The sequence below is a fragment of the Triticum aestivum genome, chromosome 6A, assembly GCF_018294505.1.
Source record: "Triticum aestivum cultivar Chinese Spring chromosome 6A, IWGSC CS RefSeq v2.1, whole genome shotgun sequence".
NCBI classification, from domain to species: domain Eukaryota; kingdom Viridiplantae; phylum Streptophyta; class Magnoliopsida; order Poales; family Poaceae; genus Triticum; species Triticum aestivum.
Window position 1 is genome coordinate 185,767,776 of NC_057809.1, and position 18,231 is coordinate 185,786,006.

Genomic DNA, 18,231 nt, shown 5'->3' on the forward strand with positions numbered 1-18,231 from the left:
CGCGACGGTGTGCTCGGACGACCCGCCCGCGCCTTCGCCGGCCGAGGCCACCTCCGCCGCCGCCCCCCTCGCCGCCGACCCTTGGTCCCGTGCCGGCCCCTGAGCTCTCCCGTCGGAGCCCTTCCCCGCCGCCGCTCCGGTGGTCAGATCTCGCGGACGACGTTTCGGACCCCGAGCCGCCCCGCCGTCCCCACCCCGCTGCCTGGCCCTCGCCGCCGTAGCCGCACCGCCTAGCGTGGCCCCCTGTCCAACCTCCCTCGTGCGAGGCTCCGACTCGGGCTCGCGGAGGTTGCCGCCGCGGTGGCCGGGGTCCAGTGCAAAAGCTCGGGCCTTGGGGCACTGTGGGGCTTTGCCGGAGCCGGCGCCGCTCGTGGGGCGTCGCCAGACGGTCCAACCTTGGACCTGCCCGTGCCTCGTGGAGGTCCTCCCCGGCCTCCTCCTCCCCATCTCCTCCGGCCACTGGCTCGTTGACTACCTGCCCCTGCCCGAGCTCCTCGCCCGTGGTCCTCGGCCCTGTTCTCCCCGCCCGCAGCTCCCCGTTTCGGCCATTTATTGCGCGATTTGGGTCTTCCGGCCTTCAGTTCCAGGCCTCCTGGCCGCTCCGTCGCGTCCGGCCGTTCGCGCCATGCTCCCCCGCGGCCGCGGAGCCGGCGGCGGCGGCGCCTGCTCGTCGAGGGGAAACCATCCGAGTGGGTACCCCGCCCCGCTCCTTGGGCCCTGGCGTCCTGGGCCGTGGCCGGGTGGCCAGTTTGGGGAGGATGGCCAGCCTGGCCCATCGCGTCCTGGATCCGGTCCCGGCTGGGGATGCCCTTGTGGGCCGGCCCCCCATTGCTGGGCCGCTTCCTTGCCCTAGGCCCACCCCTTCCGCATCCAACATTTGGCTGCCCTACGGTTTTCCCCTTCGTCCCCAATCCCCTCCAGCCGCCTCCAGCACTCCCTCGACCGAACCCTTGCTCCCGCTCGTGCCTGTGTCCTCTTCCCTCCTCCCTAGCGCCGCTGCCGCCCCTCCCTGCTCGCGCCCCTCGGCCATGCCGAGGGATTGGGAGGATGGGGAGGCCAGGCGCAAACGCCGGTTCGACGACCTCCGAGACGCCCCCGCCCCTCCCCGGACGCCCTCCGGCGCGAGGAGGACCTCCGCCGTGAGCTGCGGGGCCGGGACCGCGATGCCCCCCGCCCGTCCGGCCGGGATGACCGCCGCGAGGCGCTCCGCTCGCCTGGCCGGTCCGATTGGCGCGGCCGGTCACGTTCCCCTCCTCGCCGCCACTCCCCCTCCCCCCGCGTCATCGGGCGCGCTCTCCCTCGCCCCGGCACTAGCGCCCCCCTATCTATGTCCCGCGGCTCCGGTGAACGCGGCTCCGTCCCGCAAGTACGTCCCCCCTCACGCCACCTCGGCTGCTCCGCCAACTTCGGGGGTTGTGGGTGGGGGGCAGCAACAGCGCGGCCGCTAGGGCCCATCTAAGAAGAAGCGACGTGGCTAGGGGCGTGCCGCGCTGAACCAAGCCGGCCGCGTGAACCCCCCGCCTACGGCTCCTGTGTCCGACGCCACCCGGCCCACCTGCTTCAACTATGGCACTGTTGGCCACTCTCAGGTTGACTGCTCCAACTCCGCCTGCTGCTACATTTGCAAGGATCCCGGCCACCCCGCCCTGCTCTGCCCTGACAAGCCGGTCCCCGACAAGCTGCGGATGTACGGGCATGGGATTGAGGGGTTGGGGTTCTTCCATATCGAGGTCCCCGATGACTCGCCCCCGCCCCCTTCCCTCCAGGCCGTGGTCACGGTGATTGATGGTGTGGCCTCCCCCGAGATGATCGAGGCGGAGCTCAACCATCTGTACCGACGGCAGTGGGAGTGGGCGGTCACCCCGATCTCCGGTTCCGAGTTCTCTGTGGTCTTCCCCGACGCTCTCAGCCACGAATACGCCACCCGCAGCGACCAGATCACTCTCGCCCTCAACAAGCTTGTCGTCGACATCTCCGAGCCGATCCTCGTCCCGAAGGCTGTGGCCGTCCTTGACACGGCTTGGATCCTCATCTCCGGGCTCCCGGACATTGCGAGGTCTAAGCGTACCATCCGTCGCATGTCCCGGATCCTGGGGAAGGTGGTGGTGGTCGATGAGCTTTCCCTCCGCAAGGAGGAGGTTCGGGTCAAGGTCAAATGCCTCGACTCTACCAAGCTTCGTGCCACGGTCCGGGTATTCTTCAATGATCAAGGGTTCGACCTTCGCATCGCCCCCGAGCCGCCCAACCATGTGGGGCGTCCCCGCTTCTCCGACGACGGTCCTCCTGGTGGCCACCCAGGCCCGCAAGACTACTACAATGGACGCCGTCACCCCCGCCCCGACCACTCTGATGATGATGACGGATCGGAGGACAGCCCCTCCCGCTCTCCCTCGCCTCTGCCCCCACCCTCTTCCTCGACCCTGGGTGGGCGGCAGACCAGGAGATCCCTCGCCGCTCTGCCGGAGGGGCTGCTTCCGGTGCCTCCGTCGCCCTCCATCGCCCCCCGCCGGGGAGACTGAGCCTAGCGACACATCCAGTGTGGGTCTCGTGGTCATCCCGGCCTCCTCCCCGCGCTCAGCCGGCGCCCTCCTCTGCCCTGCTGCCGACATCGCCGCCTGGGGACCCTCCTGCCTCCCTCTGCGCCTCAAGGTCAGCCCTACCCCTCGCGCTCCTCGACACGCAGGCCGCTTCTCCACCTCCCGGGACGCCCCCGGCCCCCCCGGCCCCTCCGTCTGTGGTCTTGCCTTCGCCGCTGCCCGAGGTGGCTACCTTGCTACCCTCCAAGCCGGTGCCGTCGGCCACCACGGCCGCACCGCTGGAGGCGGCTTTCCCGCCGGCCTCGCCCCGGCGTGCCTCCTCTCCCACCCCCCAGGTGCTGGGTGGGTGCGGGCTGGACGCCGCCCTGGCGACTCCGCTGGCCGCTCCGCCTCTCCGGCCTCGCTCCTCGACCTACGCCAGGCGGGGCCGCTCGACGTCGACCCCTGTGACGTCGTCTCGGCACAGCGCCCGCATCGACGCCTCGCGACCCGCGGGCTCCCCGGCTCTGCCCATCTCCGAGCGGGCTGAGCTCCGCGCCGCGGCGCGCAACCTCGAGCCAGGTACTCCAGTCATTCCTGCCTGTTCCGCTACATGTCCGTTCTCTGCTTTGGAGTCTATCCCTCTCGGGCATCTCGCCAAAGTCGCGGCAGACTCCGATATAGTGTTTAGGGGGGAGGTCGATCCCCCCTTAGTCCAAATCGCGGCAATCCAGGCACGGGAGGTCCTCGATGGGCGGTTGGCCGAAACCCGTGCCCGCTTTGCTACTCCCGCATCAGGGGCGGGCGGCCCTACCCCCCTGCCGTCCGGCCAGGCCGCGCCCGCTCCCCTGGAGATCCGCGGTCGCACCCGGTCTCGCACCGCCGCTCTTCGCGCCCAAAGCGCCTCCCATGTCCTGGGGTCAAGCAGCCCCTCCATGGTGGTTTAATGCGGACCCTTTTTTGGAACATCCGCGGTTTTGGTCAGGATGGCCGACGCCGCCAGCTCATTGAGTACATGCGAGATAAGCGGATCGACATTGTAGCAATTCAAGAAACCATGCGAACTGAGTTCACCTTGTCCGAGCTTGACCGCCTTAGTCCCCACCTGTTTGCCTGGCATTGGCTCCCTTCTAGTGGGATCGCCGGACACTCTGGTGGCATCCTCTTAGGTGTCAAGGATGCCACCTTTGAGGTGGGCAGCATGGACCGGGGGGAGTTCTTTGTCAGCATGGAGCTTTTCGAGAGGGCACTGAACTTCAAATGGGAGATCATCATAGTCTATGGCCCTGCCGACCACCGTCGTTCAGCGACATTTCTTGATGAGCTCAAAAATAAGGTGTCTGCCGCCCGCCTCCCGGTCGTCGTGGGCGGCGACTTCAACCTCCTCCGATTTGCGGAGGATAAAAGCAACGACCGGGTGAACTTCCCGCGGATGCAGGTGTTCAATGAGCTCCTTGACTCGGTGGCCCTCCATGAGCCTGACTTATCGCAGCACCTCGACGACCGCCTATCTTGGCGTCTCGAGCCCTCTGGTCGCTTTTCCACAAAGTATCTCTACTGCGCCATCGCGCACTCTCCCGGACCAAGCGTCCTTGACTCTATATGGTCTATTCGCGTCCCCCTCAAGATTAGAATCTTCATGTGGCAATGGATCCGTGGCCGGCTTCCCTCGGGCGTGGAGGTCCTGAAGCGCCAGGGTCCCGGTGATGGTACCTGCCCCCTATGTGGGACGGCGGAAACCTCGAATCACATCTTCTCGTGCGTGTCCGCCCAGTTTCTTTGGGGCTGCCTCCGAGAGGTCATCGGTGGCAACTGGTGTCACACTAATTTCCCTGATCTCCTCTCTGAGGTTCAGTCCTCCCCCTTGTCCGGCCGCCATATTAGGTGGTTGCTCATTGGGGTGCTCGCCTGGACGCTGTGGACCGTTCGAAATAAGCTTGTCATTCAACGGGTCCCCCTTCGACGTGCTACTGACGCTGTGTTCAAATTGTGTGGCTTCTTGCAGCTTTGGCGGCCGCTTAGCCGTCACCAGGATCGCGACGCCATCACCTCCATCATCGCCGACCTTCGCTCGATGGCTCTCCGCTTTGCTCCGCCGCTCCCCCCGCCACCCCCCGAGCCGGATTAGATCCTTCGTGCTGTATCGAACGCTGCGGTTGTACCGCCCCCTTTGTTTATTTTCAGGGCTTGTTGAGTTGTGCCCTCAGCAGAACCCCTTGTACTTCGTGTTGTGTTTCTTTGTGTGTGTGGGTGAACCTTGTTGTACTGTATGGCTCTGGTGGTTTGCTTTATCTATAAAGCGGGGCGAAAGCCTTTTTCGGTAAATACAATAAATACAAAAAAGGTTTTGGAGCTTTTTTCCTAATCATGAACAATGAAATATAAGTTACCTAAAATAGATTTGACTGCAACACGAGCAGCCTTCTGCTCTGCGTCCTTCTTACATGTTGCAGCTTCACCAGTATAAGTGTTCCCAGCAAACAACACAGATGAAACAAACAGAGTCATGGGTGATACCCCTTCTGGATGATCTGCGGAGTAAGTGGGCTGATCAACTTTTGTCTTAACAGCAAATTCATGGAGAATTGATTTGCAGAACACCACGCCCTGAATAGAATAAAAGAGAACATCTATGTTAGACTGAAATCAATTCCTTCATTTCAGGCATGATTATTAAAATGCTAGCATGAAAGGATGCTACTACGCACATCCACATGTAATAATAAAATGGTAAGATTAGCTGATTCATCATTCAATAACATCTGAAACATAAAGAACACAAAGGAGATTATCTGTTCTTGGGACATATCAATTAGCAGTTATGTTTAACACAAACATGAGTTACAAAACCCGGAAAATCTGAAGATGACAAAAAGTGCTATTATGTTACAAGAGTACAGTATATGGTATAGATGAACCAGAAGAATGCATTTGCAGTGATCAGGAAAACTTTGAATTCTGCAGTGATAAATGTCATCACTTCCAATACCCTGAAATCACGGGTTCTTGTGGCAATATCATTTATACCTATGACTAGAAAATATAAGACAAGTAGGCAAAAGAGGGAAAAATGATAAACACACCAAATTGTGTGGCGCCGTCTATTGTATGGCAAATTAAAAAAGGAGAATGATGAGGAGACATGAATTAGGATGTGATATAGCACAATTCACAGGACAAATTTAAACATGAAATTGATGGATGGTAAACACGAGAAGGACTGTACCAAAAAAATACCTGATCAATCAGCCCAAGCGCGTCTGTATGATCATCATCATTTACTGTCTTTGTCACCAGGATTTCATAGGCCACTCTGGCAGCATCCTGCTCTGCATCCTTGCGGCGGCTATGATTGCGAGCTGATTGAAACCGCTCGCCACCCACCTCAACGGTGCTTCTGAACTCAAGTCGATGATGGTCACGTTTTGACTCAGTATTATAAGCTGGCAACTTCTGATCATTCCTTTGAGTCCACTCTTGCAAATGGTTTTTATAATTCGTACATTTGTCTGCATAACAAAGCACACAAATAAGTACAATAGAGCATCCATTAATTGTTATCATTCTATCACAAGATCCTCGACTCGAGAATATTTTGCCAGGAAAGATATACAAACAGACCAGATCTAGTATAACTAAGTCGTTGATCCCCACTAACATATCCACCTCAACATGCCACTATGCCACCTCAACTAGCAACTACGCATGGGAAAAGGCCCACCTCAACGTGCAACCATGCATGAAAAAAGTCTTAAATGTTTTAATTACACTATGCTAAACTTATATTAAAAAAATATTTTATAATTATACAATAATCATATGTATTTTCAGTTTTAGTTCTTATATTCTTAATCCAAATATTCATGTTCATATAATCAATCTCATTGAAGTATATTGCAAGCAATTCCCGCAGGAACATACGGGGTATCCTCTAGCAACTGAAATGCTTGATCTTATACAATACAAATACTTGTTTATTCATCTTACAAAGAGAAGCAGATGCGACAATATTACGGCGTTGACTCCAAGAACTTGAAACAAACACCATTTGGGCTAGAAAATGTTAAGAAGACAACAAACAGAATTTGGTTCTGCATGCAAATGGTAACAGGCTAACGACCCGAGACTCACATGCAGGAGCCCTCCATGCAATGTAGTGATGGACCAATAATCATTTGCCAGCTGTACCCTGGCCAGTTCATTCTGGCACGCTTAACACACGATGAGCTAGGTTAAATAGCCTCATGTCGTAGTTGTACTAACATAATACTTGTGATACCAGGTTAAAGATTACAATGTAGTTTTGATAGCTGCAATAACCAGGTGCTACAGAGAGCGGGGCAACATATAATACGGAAAGGGAAAGGGAAACAACAACCCTGGTAGTCAGAAAATAAACATTTCTCTACAAAAACCAAAGGAGTACACTTATTGCACTTTTGTAAATTAAAATGAAACAATTTGGACAAAATAGAAATGAAACAATTAAACTGATTAATAAGTCGCAAGCAAATCCCCAACCATATTCTCTATGGGTGCGTTTGGTTGGGGGACAAAATGGAATGGTTCCATCACTATGTTTGGTATGAATTGATATAAATAATGGAACAGTTCTAGAGTTTGTTGGTTGAAGGAATATTATGGAATGGAATGGTTCCATCTCAGTGTTTGTTGGAGAGATGGGATAAAATGGATATGGTTAAAATCACCTCTTACCTCTAGCATATGCATGTATATATTTCACAATAATAACTCATTTGCATTCCAACAATATGTTACTCGAAAATTGAACGCCATTTAATTTGTATTTCTAGTACTCCAACAGTGTAAACAAGATAAATCCAACAGTTCCTGTCAGCATTGTAGTAGTTCTAGCGTCGCTTCCGCTGCCGGCCTCTGCGCGCACTTTTTCTGCTGCTTAGGAGATATGCATCACCGTGGCTGCCGCCTGCCGCCTGAGAGATGTGAGCCGCCTGCACCGCTCGCTCTTTGGCCTCTGCCTAGGAGATGCACGCTGCAGCTGGCTACAGGCCCATGTTCACGATAGTTTGCATCGGTGACCAGATCATTAGGAGGCACTCACGTGAGGTCCCCTGACTAGTGGAAGCAGATCGGGATCAGTTGGTTCCATCGATTTTGAGTCATCACTTCGTTCCCCATATACGTGGAATATTCGATCAGGCGAAGCACATGGTTAAGTTCCACTTTGCAGGATTCTATTAACCAAACACTGGAATGAGGTTAGGCTCTAGAACGCTTCCACTACATTCTAGAGTGCTTCATTACCTCAACCATATCAATCTCGAAAAAGAAAAAATACATCAACCATATACACACCCTACAAGAATAGCAGACAAAGAGCAAATATCTCCACACAATATTCCTCCATTGATATAGGCCCTGAGGAGTCCACCTAGATTGTGTGATTTACACACGAACCATAATCCTAGGGCTGTCCGTGCTCCAGGCATACGAATTTTCGACCAATCGGAGGATAATGCATGACTAATCGACGAACACAACTTAGCAAATCTTAGTCCGCGAGAGACGGCCAAAGAACCTAACATCGGAGAGCAAAACCAAGGAGTGCGGAAGAAACAAGGAGGGGGGCAAGGGGGAGGGGGAGCCTCACCTGGAACGGGATGCGGTTGCGCGGACGGGGCCGCGGGCGCCGCGGCTGGAATAGCGCCTGGCACCGGGGCGGCGGCGGCGGCCGTGGTGGCCATGCCGGTCTCGGACGGACTGGAGTCGCACTGATGTGGAGATGGAGGAAATCCAAGGGTTTACGGACCTCGGCTGTGAACTACGGACCTGCCTTGCTCGCTAATTCTGGGGGTGTATATGGTGGATGTATTTTTGTAGGGTGTGATTAGAAAAAGAAACTGGCCAAAGGATTTCTATTTTTTTTTTTTGGTATTGCTGGTTTACAGCGAGCTGATGGCTCGGTGTGTGCAAACGCAGATGAGGATAAAGATGAGGTTCAGAATTTCTATCAACAACTATATGAGTCCCAAGGGGCATCAGACTGTAGCGTGTTGTTATCACATGTCCCCAGCAGGGTAACACCGGCCATGGGCGAGTTTCTGGATAGACCGTATGAAGTTGTTGAGATACGCACAGCATTATTTCAGATGTCTCCGTCTAAGGCACCGGGTGTCAACGGCTTCACAGCGGGTTTTTTCTGGCGGCATTGGGACTTGCTCCACGATGATGTAACACAAGCCGTCCTCGGATTTCTAAATAGGGGAGATCTTCCAACAGGTCTAAATGATACCTCTATCACTTTGATACCTAAGGTACGACACCCCCCGTCCATCTCTCAATATCGACCCATCGCTCTCTGCCCCGTGCTTTATAAGATAGCAGCTAAGGTTATTACTAACCGTTTGCGGAGTTTGATGGATGAGCTGATTAGTGATGAACAGAGCGCTTTTGTCCCCGGCCGCCTGATAACGGACAATATATTGGTTGCTTATGAGAGTATTCATACAATGAAGCGGAGGAAGAGGGGGAAGAATTATATGTGCACTGTTAAACTAGACATGATGAAAGCCTACGATCGATTGGAATGGCATTATCTGAAATCCATTCTACTGAAATTGGGCTTTAACGTCGTTTTTGTTCGACTGATAATGAAGTGTGTCACCTCGGTACGCTTCACAGTTCGAGTCAATGGAGAACTCCTACCATACTTCCCCCCTTCACAGGGCCTGAGGCAGGGGTGCCCCGTGTCACCGTTTTTGTTTCTTCTTTGTGCAGAAGGACTGTCCTTGTTGCTCAACTCGTATGGTGGATACATTGATAGGGGCATTTGTGTGAGCTTCAGATCACCATGGGTTAATCACTTACTATTTGCTGACGATTGCCTGATTTTCATGAAAGCGGACAGTCAAAGTGCATCAAGGCTCAATGACATTCTTCACATCTATGGGGAGGCATTGGGACAGAGCGTAAACCATGGAAAGAGTTCAGTATTTTTCAGTCCTAATACTCCCCATCAGCTCCGTGAGGCAGTTAAGTTTTTGCTGGGTGTTACTGTCGAGGCTTTTGGCGAGCGCTATCTTGGCCTACCCACAGCAATAGGCAGGATCACCAGTGGCACTTTCGTTTATATGGCTGAAAGGGCGCGCGCGCACATGCAGGGGTGGTCGGAGCGACTACTAGCTTGTGCTGCGAGAGAAGCGCTCCTAAAATCCATGATCCAAGCAATTCCTACCTTCAGCATGTCGTGTTTTCTCATGACCAAGAAAGTATGTAAGACTCTGACATCAGGTATGGCAAAGTTCTTTTGGAGCAGTTCCATTGATCGGCGGTCTATGCATTGGATATCATGGGATAAACTAGCTACACCGAAATGCAAAGGTGGAATGGGCTTTCGTGATCTCCGCCTGTTTAACCTAGCTCTTTTGGGGAAGCACGGATGGCGCTTTATGACTAACCCCAACACTCTATGTGCTCGGGTTTTGAAGGGTCGTTACTTCCCAGATTGTGAGTTTCAGCTCGCCACAGTACCAAAAGCCGCATTTGCTACTTGGCGAGCCATCGTTGTCGGTCAAGAGGCGCTCGATGCTGGCCTTATCAAACGCGTGGGCACCGGTTCAACCATATCCATATGGGAGGACCGATGGATTCCTTCGACAGTATCTATGACTCCCATGCTGAGACCTCAAAATGCTTCTGTTCAGGTGGTTAGTGAGCTGATCGACACTGACAACTGGACATGGAAGATGGAGTTAGTACATGAGCTGTTTATCGGCCCCGATGCACAAGCTATTCTGAACATACCTTTGCGCCAGGGGGGTGATGATGATTTCATGGCATGGGCACATGAAAAATCCGGCATCTACACAGTCAAATCGGCATACCGGTCTCTAGTGAACAAAAAAGAGCGTTTTGCTCTCGAAGAAGGGACTGGTATCGGGTCTTCAACTAACAACACAAAGTTGTGGCGTGCCTTATGGAAACTCAATGTGATCCCTAAAGTTCGGGTCTTCTACTGGCGAGTCTTGAGAGGCATTATTCCGGTGGAATGTACCTTGAAGCAGCGCCATATTCAGGAGCTCGGAAGATGCAAAATCTGCATGGCCATGGATGAGGATTTAGCTCACGCACTCATTCACTGTTCGCATGCAAAGCAATTCTGGGTGCAAGCTCAACAGCTACTTGATTTCTCTCTACCGAAGCTACACCCAAGCACTTGGTCTCATGACATTTTATGTGACCAGCTTTTCTCAGAGAAGAAGCGAGCGATCATAGTCACAGTGATGTGGGCGATCTGGCACTCTCGGAATCGTCTCACACATGATCAGGAGAAACTTGACCCGTCTACTTCTGTGAGACGCATTAAAGAAGATCTAGCGATCTTGGATATACCTCGGCCAGACCTAAAAATCTTGCCAGGTTATGGGTGGCGGCCCCCTGATGGAACGATCATCAAAATAAACACCGACGCAGCAATTCATCTGGATGGCGGCAATGGTGGAGCAGGGGGGTGGCGCGATCAGCTGGTCGCCTCTTGGGAGCATGGAGCAAACCCCTTGTGGGTGTCACGGACCCCCTTATAGCTGAAGCCATGTCTGTACGGGAAGGCGTGCGCTTTGCGAACCTCAGAGGATTTCAGGAGGTGATCATCGAAACCGATTGTCTGGAGATCGTGGAACTCTGGAAGAATCGTCACAACTCTTTCGCGATTGTGGCACCATTGTTTTATGAGATAGGAGAGCTAGCTACTGCTTTTTCTTATTTTGATATTCTTCATGTAATCCGGTCAGCAAACTACCCGGCTCATCTCTGTGCCAAGCGTGCTTGCACACTGAGTATGACTGAAAGTTGGCTGGAAGAGACCCCTAGCTTCCTGGTGAGCAGCCTGTTGGCTGACGATCCAGCGAATGCTTTTGTTTGAATAAAGCTCTCACTATTGCCTGCAAAAAAAGGATTTCTATTTTTTGGGGGGAAAACCACCTTATTACCATTAAACAAATGTCATCTAGGGTGCCCTAGGCCCTGCCATCATAGTTCAGTATGTTGACCTATGGCGTTTGCTTCTCATAACATACTCCGTGTCATCCACACAAGCTCATCTCGCGTTGGACTAGTTAAGGAGTCTACACCGTCGCCTCCTGCTACTCCACCATATTCGTTGGCTTGTTGTCAGATCCATATTGACAGTTGACTTGAAAAACATGGGTGCCTTTTCGCGTCAAAGATCTTTGTGAGGCGGGCCTCCCAAGACCAATGTTGGACCGCAGAAATACTCGCTCGCCATGGTCTATCTCACATGGATATGTGCCTCCCGCGCGACCAAGAATGATAGAGCAATACATCACCTCTTGGTCGGCTGCTCCTTCTCCGGCCAACTCTGGCACAAGGTGCTTGCGTGGTGTGGTTCAACGGTTGCTCTACCCCATCCCAACTTTTCTTTTCTGGAGTGGTGGCGAGATGCCCTAGCCATGTCCCATCATCCTGCTAAAAAGGGCCCTCATCCCTCCTCCTGACGGCTTGGCTTTTATGGAAGCATGGGAACGGCTGCACTGATTACAACCCTCCTTGAGCAATCTCCTACAGCTCATCAAGGACGATGCTTGGCTTTCGGCGCGAGCGGGTGTGGGTGCTTTTGGCTTGGCCAACATCATTACCGAGTAATCTGCATGCGATTGTTTGTAAGCCCCGCATCTCTCTTGGCCTCCCATTGTGTGTTGGAGCCAGAGACCTCGTATTCTTGTTCAACTCTTTTATCAATGAAAAATACTCAAGTTTTGTGTATTCGTGGAAAAAAGCTAATCAAACAAGATTGTGCGCCGACCTATTCGCTTCCCTAGGTGTTGGGGATATAACTATTGGGTTAACCCGCTTAGGAGGGGCCGGGTTAAGCCACGACGGTCTATCAAGACAAAGCCCATAAAGATGCTGAAGGTGGCGGTTCACTATAAAGATTCATTAAAAGGCCCAGAGCCCAATGGCGGCTTATGACACATAAGTGTAAACCGCCATATATGTATGACTTGTATTGTAAGGCATGTGTATTTGGTCACCGAGCCGGACACGTTGTTATGGACCGGCTGGGACTCTATAAGCCGCTGGGTGTCAACCTGTGTATATAAAGGGATGACCCGGCGGAGGCTTAGGGCAAGAGACAACAGATCAAAAGCTAGGTCAAGCGTATTCGCTCCCTGGTAATCGAGACGCAAGTAATACCACCTCAAACTGTATTAGGCCTTTATCTTCACCGCAAGGGACCGAACCAGTATAAACTCCTTGTGTTCTTTGTCCCGTTTAACCCTTTCAAGCTAACCTAGTTGCGATGGCTCCACAACTAAGTCCTCAAACTAGGACATCTGCCGTGACAATTCCACGACAGTTGGCTCCCACCATGGGGTCAGCGCACGGTGGTTTTGAGTTCTTGAAGGGCAACTTCAAAGGTTCAAGGGATACGTTGTAGGCCGAATGACCAAGAGTCGTGGCGGAAAGCTCTACATCGACGACACAGGCTGGGGCCCCGAGGCCGACTCGATCGAGTACGGGTACCGGGTCCCCTTCGGCGGAATCCACGTCTTCATCGGCAAGATCGGCGAACCGGGCCCTGAGCCGGACATCTGCACCGACATCATCGAGATGGCTCAGTGTGCACGACCCACCCGGGTTCAGCCCGCCGTGAAGCACACCTTCGTTGGATTCGTCCATGGGCGGAATTTGAGGAAGGATCCGTGTCTGGCGATGCGACGGCCATCTATTCTGATGGTGATTCGTCCACATGCAAGACTACTTCATTGTATCAACCGCAAGACGGCAGGCTTGGGGCTGTTCCGATGGCGATAGTATTCCGGACCCCTATGAGCCGCCAAACTGATAACCCACAAGTATAGGGGGTCGCAACAGTTTTCGAGGGTAGAGTATTCAACCCAAAATTATTGATTCGACACAAGGGGAGCCAAAGAATATTCTCAAATATTAGCAGCCGAGTTGTCAATTCAACCACACCTGGAAACTTAATATCTGCAGCAAAGTGTTTAGTAGAAAAGTAATATGATAGTAGTGGTAACGGTAGCAAAAGGTAACAGTAGTAAAAGTAGTGTTTTTGGTATTTTGTAGTGATGATAGCAATAGCAACGGAAAAGTAAATAAGCGAAGAACAATATATGGAAAACTCATAGGCAATGGATCGGTGATAGAGAATTATGCCGGATGCGGTTCATCATGTAACAGTCATAACCTAGGGTGACATAGAACTCGCTCCAGTTCATCAATATAATGTAGGCATGTATTCCGAATATAGTCATACGTGCTTATGGAAAAGAACTTGCATGACATCTTTTGTCCTCCCCTCCCGTGGCAGCGGGGTCCTTACGGAAACTAAGGGATATTAAGGCCTCCTTTTAATAAAGTACCGGAACAAAGCATTAACACATAGTGAATACATGAACTCCTCAAACTACGGCCATCACCGGTAAGTATCCCGATTATTGTCACTTCGGGGTTAACGGATCATACACATAATAGGTGACTATAGACTTGCAAAATAGGATCAAGAACTCTCATATACTGATGAAAACATAATAGGTTCAGATCTGAAATCATGGCACTCGGGCCCTAGTGACAAGCATTAAGCATAGCAAAGTCATAGCAACATCAATCTCAGAACATAGTTGATACTAGGGATCAAACCCTAACAAAACTAACTCGATTACATGATAAATCTCATCCAACCCATCACCGTCCAACAAGCCTACGATGGAATTACTCACGCACGGCAGTGAGCATCATGAAATTGGTGATGGAGGATGGTTGATGATGACGATGGCGACGGATTCCCCTCTCCGGAGCCCCGAACAAACTCCAGATCAGCCCTCCCGAGAGGTTTTAGGGCTTGGCGGCGGCTCCGTATCGTAAAACGTGATGGATCCTTCTCTCTGATTTTTTTCTCCCCGAAACACAATATATAGAGTTGGAGTGGGAGTCGGAGGAGCACCAGGGGGCCCACGAGGTAGGGGGCACGCCCTAGGGGGGCAGGCGCGCCCCCACCCTCGTGGACAGGTGGTGGGCCCCCTGGCCTTCATCTTTTGCAGGTATTTTTTATATTTTCCAAAAAGTTGCTCCGTGAAGTTTCAGGTCATTCCGAGAACGTTTGTTTCTGCACATAAATAACACCATAGCAATTCTGCTGAAAACATCGTCAGTCCGGGTTAGTTCCATTCAAATCATGCAAGTTAGAGTCCAAAACAAGGGCAAAAGTGTTTGGAAAAGTAGATACGACGGAGACATATCAACTCCCCCAAGATTAAACCCTTGCTTGTCCTCAAGCAATTCAGTTGACAAACTAAAAGTGATAAAGAAAAACTTTTACAAACTCTGTTTGCTCTTTTTTTGACTATATACTGCAAGGCAACAGCCTCACAGCTCTTTATTCAAAACAAAACAAGAGGTTCTCTGTACAAAAGGTGCAAAGGAAAAAAAACAAAGGAGAGCTATCATACTTACAAAGAGAGTTAGGGGAGGGAGGATATCCAAGCTATTAAACTGTCTCTATATTTACATTTGATTATATGAGCTAGTAATGAGATATCATGTACAAAATTCCTCCTCCAAGCTCTAAAACTTGGATTCTCATTTCTGAAGATCTTGCCATTTCTCTGCGTCCAAATGTTCCAAGTGGCAGTAAAGACCACCTCAGAGAAGAAAGGTTTGTTGAAATCTCTCCTAGAATCCGCAGCCATTGTGTAAGTAGATTGAGTGGATGCCGCTGACCAGGAAATCCCAAGATAGTTCCAAACTCTTTGACTAAAGTTGCAAGAGAAAAAGAGGTGGACTCTATCTTCATGAAGTGAAGATTGGCATAGCACACATGTATCATCCTGGATATTCCAGTGTCTTCTCTGCATCATGTCTCGTGTGTTGAGGTGATCCATCAATAAAAGCCATCCAAAAACCTTGATCTTGAGGGTACAGGAACTTTTCCAAATATACTTGAACATAGGGTCAATCCTCAAATGGGAGAAGGTGAACTCATAATATAGTTTAGATTGATATTCTCCATATTTGGATGGCCATTTCCAAACATCATTCTCCTCTGACTGCAGTCGTATGGGCTGTAACAAGCTCTATAGTTGTGTTAGCTCCAAATGTGCCTCCGAAGAGAAAGGTAGGTGAAAACCTTCCACAGCCGTCTGATAGGAAAAAAAAGTCTTTGACTGTTATTGTGTCATCAATGGCAAATGAATGAAGTCTAGGGAATCGATCCTTAAGAGCAATCATTCTATTGTCAATTTGCCAACGATCAAGCCAAAAAATCACAGTATCTCCAGCATGTACTTGTGGTGTGGCCAGCAAAACAAACTTTTCATACAACTTGAGCACATCGCGCCACCAAAAGGAGCCACAAAGTTGAGTGACTTGTGGAGGTGAGGAATAATAGTAGGAATCCCAAATGAGATTCACCCATGGAACATCTTTCTTGTTGAAGAACTTGAACAGGTGCTTGAGCAGAAGAGCTTCATTTTGCACGCCCAAATGAGTGACTCCTAGCCCCCCATACTTTTTTGGTCTGCATACCAGTTCCCATGCAGCTAGAGATTGTCTTGGTGCTTCAGAATTCCCCCGCCACAGACACTGTCGTTCAATCCTTTCAATCTGCTTTAGGATACCCTGTGGTATTGATAAGGAGCAGAGAAAGTAAATGGGCATGGACGTGAGGGCAGACTGTAGAAGTTGAAGCCGACTGCCTTGGTTGAGGAGACAGGAAGTAGCCGACAGTCTTCGCTCAATGCGATCAACAAGAGGTAGCAGATCATAAATGGTCGGTCTAGAAGTACCCATGGGTAGACCAAGGTAAGTAAATGGCATTGATCCAACAGAGCATCCCAGTAAAGCAGCAATACGAGCACCTTCTTCCTCAGACATGTTTATCGGGATGAGAGAGGATTTAGTAAAGTTGACGCTCAGACCCGTGGATGCAGCAAAGTTGTGTAGCATATCCTTGAGAGCAATCAGTTGGCTATCAACCGCTGGCAAAACTATGAGAGTATCATCCGCATATTGGAAGATCGGGTAGTCGGCAAATCTCGTTGGGATTGGCAAACTGAGGATATTACGGGCACACATATCATTTATCACAGATTGCAGAAGATCCACCGCAATGACAAAGAGGAGAGGCGATAGGGGGTCACCTTGCCGAACACCACATTTACACTGAAAATGTTGGCCTGGAACTCCATTTAACAAGACCGAAGAAGAACCAGACGATAGGAGGTTACTCACCCAGCCATTCCAATGATCATCAAAGCCCTTCTGTTTAAGAATTGTGAGGATGGCATCATGCTCAATCGTGTCAAACGCTTTTGTGAAATCCAGTTTCAATAGAACAATGGGCCTCTTTGAAGCTTCGCACTGGTGTATATATTCAAAATACCATGCAAGACAGTCCTGGATAGAGCGACACTTGAGGAAACCATATTGGTTACGGTGGATGCATTTGAGGATTACTTTATGCAACTGATTCGCCAGAAGCTTGGTCAAGAATTTTAAACATGTATTAGTTAAAGAGATTGGCCGGAAATCACCAACAAACTCCGGATTTAACTTCTTAGGAATGAGGGTAATGAGAGACGTGTTTAAACATTTGAGGCTGCATTTTCCCTCATAGAACTCAGTAACTAGCTTCATAAAATCTGGCTTAAGAACACTCCAACATTTCCTGAGAAAAAGGCCAGTAAATCCATCCGGGCCAGGGGCGCGGTCTGACGGTAAATGTTTAATGACCTCCTCCACTTCATCATCAGAGAAAGGCCTGGTTAACCCATCAAGTCCCTCAACTCTAGACAGGAGGTTGTCAAGGTCAAAGGTCATGCGAATACCCTTGGCTTGGCCCATACGTTGCTTGAAATCCGACCAAAACATGGAAGCTAACTGGTGGTGATCAGTCACCACCTCACCTGCAACATTTTTAATGGAGGTGATGGTATTCCTTCGGTAGCGCTCAGTAGCCATGGCGTGGAAAAACTTCGTGTTCTCCTCGCCCACTTTGATGAATCTGATGGTGCAGCGCTGCTTCCAGTATATAAATTGCAAATGAAGAATATCCTCAAGATGGAGTTTAACAATTTTATGAAAGTTCATCTCTGGCCAAGTGAGCATCCGAAGTTCCTCCAAGGCGTCAAAGTGCAAGATCACCTTGTTGCAGTCAGCAATTAGGGCTTTAACCTTCGAAAGGCTAACTTGCCACCTCTTAAGAGCATACCGTAGAGCTTTAAACTTGGCTGAGATTGTAGCAGCGGCAGAGGACCTCTGAACTGGCCTGTTCCAAACTTTAGAAACACATTCAACAAAACCGGGCAGATTTACCCAATAGTTTTCAAAACGGAAGACCTTGGCTTTTGGGATAGAAGTGGCAACAGAAACCACACAAGGTACATGGTCCGATGCAGTCCGCGCTAGGGGCAAGACCATGGTGTTAGGGTGATCAGAAGTCCAAGATACTGTGGTAAAAAACCAGTCAATCTATTTAAGGAGTGGACATGTTTGCATATTGGACCAGGTAAACTGCCGACCTTTTATTGGTAGTTCAACCAAACCTAGATGGCCAATGATTTCATTAAAAAAGGAAAATATCATTAACATCACCCCCTGGTATGTTACGGTTGTCCAAGGATCGCATGAAATTAAAATCACCAAGGAGCAGCCAATTATCATCCATGTGAATGTCGAGGTTATATAACCACTGAAC

At 50.7% G+C, this 18,231-nt stretch overlaps 1 protein-coding gene across 2 annotated transcripts in view; it reads right to left on the reverse strand.

The window, feature by feature from the left end:
- The window catches only part of LOC123127213 (double-stranded RNA-binding protein 4), a 9,870-nt gene extending 1,497 nt beyond the window's left edge, over positions 1-8,373 (reverse strand). The window contains exons 1-3 of one of the 2 annotated variants that reach the window (XM_044546793.1): positions 8,149-8,373; positions 5,754-6,025; positions 4,907-5,123 (exon numbers count right to left, since the gene is read on the reverse strand). In XM_044546793.1, coding sequence (XP_044402728.1) covers positions 4,907-5,123; positions 5,754-6,025; positions 8,149-8,242 — 583 coding nt within the window. In that variant the 5' untranslated portion in view covers positions 8,243-8,373. The remainder of the gene's footprint in view (positions 1-4,906; positions 5,124-5,753; positions 6,026-8,148) is intronic. The other variant, XM_044546792.1, reaches the window with a different exon arrangement.
- Between the last annotated feature and the right edge of the window lie 9,858 nt (positions 8,374-18,231).